Source organism: Eurypyga helias, unplaced genomic scaffold (genome assembly GCF_000690775.1).
Source record: "Eurypyga helias isolate BGI_N326 unplaced genomic scaffold, ASM69077v1 scaffold3079, whole genome shotgun sequence".
In the NCBI taxonomy this organism is placed as follows: Eukaryota; Metazoa; Chordata; class Aves; order Eurypygiformes; family Eurypygidae; genus Eurypyga; species Eurypyga helias.
Window position 1 is genome coordinate 65943 of NW_010273838.1, and position 7720 is coordinate 73662.

The 7720-nt window shown below is 37.0% G+C and overlaps 1 protein-coding gene across 1 annotated transcript in view; it reads right to left on the reverse strand.

Moving 5' to 3' along the window:
- NCOA2 (nuclear receptor coactivator 2) overlaps nt 1–7720 on the reverse strand; it is a gene marked incomplete at its 3' end in the record, with an annotated part of 122846 nt that overhangs the window by 65080 nt on the left and 50046 nt on the right. Inside the window, 1 exon segment of the mRNA XM_010159610.1 lies at nt 7235–7407. Within this exon segment, the coding sequence (XP_010157912.1) occupies nt 7235–7407 (173 nt within the window).

Consider the following 7720-nt stretch of genomic DNA (forward strand, 5'->3'; position numbering starts at 1 on the left):
TACTGCCCCTCCTTCTCCACTGACCTTGGGGTCTGCAGAGTTCCCTGTCGCACATATTCTCACTCCTCTCTCCAGCTGCAGTTGCAGAGTGTTTTTTTCCCCTTCATAAACATGTTATCAGAGGTTCTATAACTGTTGCTGATGGGCTCGGCCTTGGCCAGCAACGTGTCCATATTGGAGCCGGCTGGCACTGACCATCAGACACAGGGGAGGCATCTAGCAGCTTCTTACAGAATCCACCCCCGTAGCCCCCCTGCTACCAAAACCTTCTCACGCAAATCCAATACACACGCTTGGACCCGTGTTTGAGGAGGCCCCACCAAGGACCCATGGGGAGACAGATCCTCTCCTGCCACACCAGTCCAGCCAAATCAAAAATACTGCTCAGGGTCACCAGAGAACTGCACCAATGCTACTGCCAGGATAAGGGAAGGGAAACTCCTGGCCAAGAGGATGGCAGGGACGGTGAACCAGGGCTTTTCAACAGCTGCCTCATTTCCTGCAGGTTAGTGTGCAGCCTCCACATCAACATCTTAAGGACAACTCTATTGTTTCTCTTAGTCAAAATAAATAATAACAAAATTCACTTAAATCTCCTAACAAGATGACAAGTAAACAGTCTCATTAATTTTGGGAAACTAGGCTACATCTATTCTGGAACAGCAGATAGGACTCTAACCATGATGAGGAAGCAAAAAATGACAACAATCCACTAAATCCTATTAAGTGCATTAATTTGACACTGCTTTCACAATTTTGATTACCAGTTTGATGATTATTTTTGTCTGCTTTCTTGAAGGAAGAGAATCACAGAGTCACAGACTAGTTTGGGTTGGAAGGGAGTTTTAAAGATCATTTAGTCCACCCTCCTTACCATGGGCATTGACACCCTCCACTAGACCAGGTTGCTCAAAGCCTCGTCCAGCCTGGCCTTGAACACTTCCAGGGATGGGGCATCCACAGCTTCTCTGGGCAGCCTGTTCCAGTGCCTCACCACCCTCACAGAAAAAAAATCTCTTCCTTATGTCCAATCTAAATCCACCCTCCTTCAGTTTAAAAACATTGCCCATTGTTCTGTCACTACAGACCTCACGAAAAAGTATCTCCATGTTTCTTATAAGCCTTCTTCATGTACTGGAAGGCTGCAATAAGGTCTTCCCACAGTCTTCTCCTCTCCAGGCTGAGCAATCCCAACTCTCTCAATAGTTGGAGCCTAATGTGGACACAGCTATAGGTCATAATGTTGTCTTCAGCTATAAGTCATAATAATTAAATTATAACACTGTTTCCACAGAAAACTAGTAGTAAAGTGCCATAAGTTATGTGTAGATAAGACCCAAGCCAACTAGTCCGCATGATATGCAACAGCGGTAAAATAAGCAAACCCCAGGAAATTTCCCACTTGTTGGGTCTGTTGGCTAATGACTGCTTTTCATCAGAGCCAGAAAAGAAACTGATGGTCTGCATTACCTAAAAAAACCCAGTTAAAATTCTTCAGTAAATCAGAAGTTCTCTGGAGGCATGCAAGTAGTAAATTCAACATAACTGGATATTTAGCCAAGAAGCTTTACAATGTACAGAGGAAGATCAAAGCCATTTTCAGTGCATCACTCTCAGCTGTAGGTAGAGGAGACAGCAAAGCAAATTCAGTAATAGATTTTTTGTAAATGTTCTGCATAAATTGCTCAACTTCACAGCACAAATTCCTCTGACACTTAATTCAGTCTTAAAATCCTATCAGGCTGAAAGTACAGCACATATAAATAATAATAACCATGAAGAACTCCTTCAAAAAAAAATTTAAATCAGGATCCATTTTAAATCTCCTGCCATCTCAAATATGATTAATATAAAAAAAAAATTAGTGAAATTGACCAACTGAAATATTTACAAAACAAAAACCAACAAACAAAACCCAAGTCTGCATAGGCTCTTGTTTTAATATCCCAATTTGGTAAGATATTTATGCACATAACTTTAAACCTTTAAGTAGTTCCACTGACTTAACAGGGATTACTCATCTGCTTAAACTTCACCAGTTGCTTAAATACTTTGTGAAATATTAATCTAAACTCAGATCTGATAAATTCAAAGTAGCAGCAGCCAAAGTAACACCTCATTACAGCTTTAAGACCATGCTGTTTTCCTTTAGCAAGCGATTTTACTTTCATATTGGTGCTGGAGGCAACAATAGACTATTTGCTGGAGTGACCATGTGATTACACAGTGGTACTGCTACAGGGAAGCAAAAACTGGTTTTGCTATCAAATGAGAAACCAGAAAAGGAAGATATATATGATTAACAACAAGCCTTCTTTTTAAATTCATACAGATTCCATAGCTCTTGCATGTCTCTTCACCAAGTACTTCTCCCAACATTGTTTAGCTTTCACATGGTGGTTCATCCTGTCCAGGGTCTGTCTTGCAAGGCAAGATCTGACAACTCAAAAGTGTACATTAACAGCTAGACTGATTATCACCGCCCTGATATCCCCTCCCTGTACTACTGAAAAGATGATCACAAAACCTTTTCAGAAACTGGTGACACATGAAAGCTGGACTCCGCAGGAAAATGGAACCAAGACATAAATTCGTATTTGGCGACACTTTGGCACAGTAGGTTGTATTCCACTGTATGTGAATCTAAGTCAAGTGGATGCCATCCTAAAAAAAGGCTACTGAAAACAGAAAGGCATGAAGAGTAGAAGGAGAAAAATACGAGATGCAGACCTGGAGTTTAATAAAAGGTACTTGGGGAACTTGGACAAAACCCTACACCTTGTACTGCAGCACTCCTACAGTTAGAATAGACTGCTTAGCTAGAGAAACTGCTGAAGAAGCTTGAGGTGATCTTCCGTATTCTCTGTACCTGCTGCATTGTTGGTACCCAGAGAAGAGGGTAAAAGCACAACTAGATTACAGAGAAAAGGAGGTTTCAAAGCCTGAACCAGGTTCAAGCAGTGAAATGCAACAAATAGTCCTGGCCTTAAAATGTGAGATGTTTACCTGCTGAGACTGAGGTCAGCATGACAGATAAAAAGAGCTTTAAACCAAGGGCAAAGGTTTAATTTTTATAGCCTGCTTAATACCTAGAAGAAAAAAAAAAATCAGCTAAAGGGGGACAGAGAAACCAAAAACAATGAGAAAGAAAAATGCTAATATAATGAGAGGAGTCAGGCAGATGACAAGATTCTCAAGGAAAAGGAGGAGTGTAGGTATGCAATCAGATGAGATTGATGTGAAACAGTTCACCTGACTGTAAAGTAAGGAAGAAAAGAATTCAGAAACCACCTATTTTCTGCAGAATTTTGTTGTCTGCAGAGATGAGAAACCATTTTCAGCAGTGTTTACACAATTGATATCAATCTGTCTTCAGTGCTGTGATTGTTTCTTAAAAATAAGGTAGGATCCTAAATTCAATCAGGCACTATTTTACTAAATATATTTCTTACGTACAATCAAATGGCTTTGTAGCTTCTTGGCTGTCTGGCATACAAAGGAACATTTATCCCCAGTGGGCTTTACACTTCCTGAAAACAAGCTTTTTTAATTAAGCATGTGTAAATCTGAAGTTACTGTGCTTGTACACATCCGTGTACACTATGAACACATCGGCAAAATATATGACTTATTCTTTCAAAGTGACTTAACACAGACTGCAAACAACAGGAGAGTTTACACCTTCATGACTATTTAACATAACCATAAACTCACCATTTCTTATCACTTTTATGCTATAAATAAAAAATTGAATCAATTTTTTCCCAAGTGCTTGAAACGCAAGTCTCAAATCCCCAGTAGAAATATCTACCTAAGATCTACATGAATGCAACTTCTGTTTCATCTTCATGCTAAAATCACAATTTTTCATCTCCTCTGGACATCCACAAATCTCTATCCAGTAACTGTAAGATAATATGGTAAAAATCCTCAGTAGAAAATTAAGCTTTTGTAAAGAAATTTGTCTCAACTTTCCCAAGTACTAAAAACATTTCAAAACCTAGATTAAAACTACACGCAACGGTTACATCTTCCAAACATCTTTAATTCTTCCAATGAATTCAGTTACACGCATATATTTATAACTTGCTTTCAAATTGTAATAAACCGACTCTCTAACATACCACAACTAAAGAATCTTTGAAGTATACACTGTGAGAAATGATATAAAGATAACAGATACAGTATTGCAAATCTATATATTTGCATATAAAATAGATCAGGATAACACTGTACTAAATTATACAGTATTACTACAGCAAAAAATCTATTACTTTTTTTCAGCTGCCAGCCCAGCAAGCTTGACATGGGAAATGAATATCAATCTGTATCTCTTCCTTCCTCATTCTCATTCCTAGAACCTAGAATAACATCTCCTTGACAAATCTCAGTAGCAGCTATAAAACCTGTGACTTTCAGTGGCTTTGCAAGGTATTTATAACTAACTGCACTTTTGCAAGTCATTAGACCTTAATGTGCAATTCTATTTATAGACGAAGAAGAAAATCTGTGAAGAATTTTAGTGTTTATTTCAAAAATCCAAACTTTTCACTGGAACTTCTAAATACTGAAACTGTAAAGTAAGTTTTTCACTAACTTAATCTTATCTATCTTTAAAGAAATGCAGAGCAGACCCACTGTGCAAAAACTGAGACATGTTAATTTGTCTGTGTTAGTGTAGAATCACTGAGCAATTTCAGGATGTTCATTTAATTTCTTTCTACAGGCATTTAGTGTAACACTAAAAATCAACAAAACGTCTTAATCGTAAGAAAATGTGATTTTTAACCTAAGTCTCATGGCACCTTATGAAAGTATAGTATTACTTTCATGGCTTTGTTTTAGAAGTAGATATTGATAAGAATGCAAGTGTTTCACCATTGTAAAGGTCCTCTAACAAGTCTTGCCAATGGAAAAACAATCAAAAAGTGTTGGAACAACCTAAAAGTTAATGCATTTAAATGATGAATATATTAAACTCAGGATTCCTAATGTGAGGTGATTTAACCACCCAAAAAAACATGAGACAGTAATAGTAATAGACTCATTAGGTCTTCAACATGTTTGCCTTGCATAGGTCAGGGCGGTTTTTTTCAGAGAATATACGTGTCAGAAATATAGGTTCTGTTCTGGGTGTGCAGTTCCAAAACAATGTTGCATTTCAGAATATGCTGTCTTTTTCTTAAAAAACTTTTTAACCTTGTTACAACAAACAGATGTAGCTTCTATGCAGAAATCGGTACCAAACTTTTTAATTAGTTTAAATGAATAATTTCAAACATTCTAATCTTTTTTTCTAGGTCCTGAGATGCTATTAATGACCACCAGTGTTCTTCAATGCCCCTTAGAGAGGCTTAAAGTCTAAGTCTGTACCAGGTATGAGTTTTATGTAAAGACCAAAACAGTTATCAGACAGTCTAATTGTTCTCAGTTGAAGAACCTTGTGAAACTCATCAACATCATAAAGAGTAATTCAGTGTCTTTATTACTGAAGGGTTGCAAACTACTTCTACTTGTTGAAATAAAAAGTCTTCATAGCATTTTAGTCTGTCTTTGGAATTTTATCTTCAGTTGTTTTTGCAATAAAACTTTATGAGCTTAGAAAATGAATTGCACGTTCAGCTTTGGCACCATTCTGGATCATGATATCTTAAATAATTAACATATAACCCGGTTTGATGAGTGTGAACATTTTATAACAATATGAAAGCTGGTTTTATGATATTGATCCTGAATAACAAACCCTTGGATTTGCCCAAGTTGACATTAATTAGACCTAGATTTTCAGGCTACGTGTTCTAGGACTCCTGAGGGTGTGCCCACCAAGTTGTGCCCACTTCCAAGAAAAACACAATTTTTTTTGTCCTTATTCCTTCTCAGGTAAGGACAAGAAGAATGTGTCTACTGGTAACAGCAAAACAAAAGTCCTAAACTGAAAGTGAGAAAAGGAAGAAGAAAAGAAAATAAGGAAAAAAAAAAAAATCTAAGGTGCAAACCCACAATGGACATTGTGCCAGGTTAAGAGGTATACTGCTGATATGGAGCACGGCAATTTCTCTAGCACATCCATTTAAAAAATTATGGCAACGTAATAGCAATAAGAAGAGAACAAGCTGAGAAATAGGCTAATTCCCAAAGATTAATCAATTAGAGCCACTTTGGAGGCAGTTGACACAATTTGACACTTCCTACTTTCCATTTAGCTTTGATTAGGCTGTTGTCTGAAACTGCAGATCTACTTATCTACTTGCTTTAGAAGTAAATCTGTGTCTGAATTATGCAACACGTAATCTCCAATTTTCTAACTTCACACATACAGTATGGAAAAGGAAGCATTATTTTCCCACAGAAATCACAGAATACTGAAAAAGTGGAAGATGTTAATTAAAGTGTTTGAAAACGAAAGGCATTTCTCTAAACACAGTTTATAAAGTGATTGCAATCTTCTACGTTAACAGAAAAACGGTACACACCTACTTTAAGAATTTCAATCTGCCCCAAACGCCTGCAGTGCTAGTCATGCCTGTCCAGATACACCTGTGTCCCAAAACCCACTTTCAAAAATATAAAGTTTCTAAAAGATTTGGGATTTTTTTTCTTTAAATAGGAAATATATGAAAAGAAAAGAAATACAAAACTAATCTTCTAGACAAAGAACAGGAAGAAAACTGTCACATTCTCTGGTTTACATTTATAACAGGACCCTATCTAGAGATTAGAATAGTTTCAAATCTATTGTAGTTGAGGATATGATGTCATCATTTAAGGGACGCAGATAATTCAGTCCACAATATCTATTCATACCAACAAAAGAAAGCAAAAGGGGGGATGCAGAATACTTTCATACCCCACTCTCCTGGATTATTCCTACTTTACATGGATTCATCATTCCTGTAAAAGAGTACACAAGGAGTCTTTTTATTTTTCCCCCACAGCCATCTACTAGTTTAACTTTTGTAAAAGCATGACTGATTTCAATTCCATTAGATGCACATGCAGGACTGACGGACCTTCCCCCTCTCTAGGCAATTTCTGAATTTTCTGTGGAGTTTATGTTTAAAATACTGGGCATAATACTTAACGCACACTGTTTACGTGACATGACAGCATGTTTCATTACTGACTTAAAAAAAATGGAATTTGCTAACGAAAATCTGAAAACACCATTTTTTGCCAAAAATAAACTAATAATCAAAGCAGAAAATATTCAAAGGCAATTAATCAGTCTTCTTACCTTGTTCTTTTATCTGACGAATTTGCTTCACAGTTTCTTTCAAGATTGCACATTTGTCAGGTTTAAAGTTAAAGTTGTCAATATCATTAAAATTTGCAAAAATCAGCTCTGCGAGTTCTTCTATGTATTTATTCTCTTGCTCACGATTGCGTTTCTCAGTGCTTCTTTTAGGGCTGAAAGAGGAGTTAATAACAATGTCGTATTTAATGTCAGCCTGTTTGACTTCTGGCCAGCTCAAAGATCATTTCAAGAGGTTTGAGACTAGTTTAACAAAACCAGAGAGAACTGTCCTCTCTCACTACTAGAAAACTTAGCTTACACATTTCTCAAGCAGAAAGGTTTCCTGTGGAACAAGGAAAGGAGCATTTAAAAAGACAATTTTCCCCCAGCAGTCATGTTTTTGTTTCAAAAGAGGTTTGGGATATTAAGTTCAAAATAGATGCTTAACGGGGGGGGGGGGGGGGGGTGTGATTTTATACAAAAATT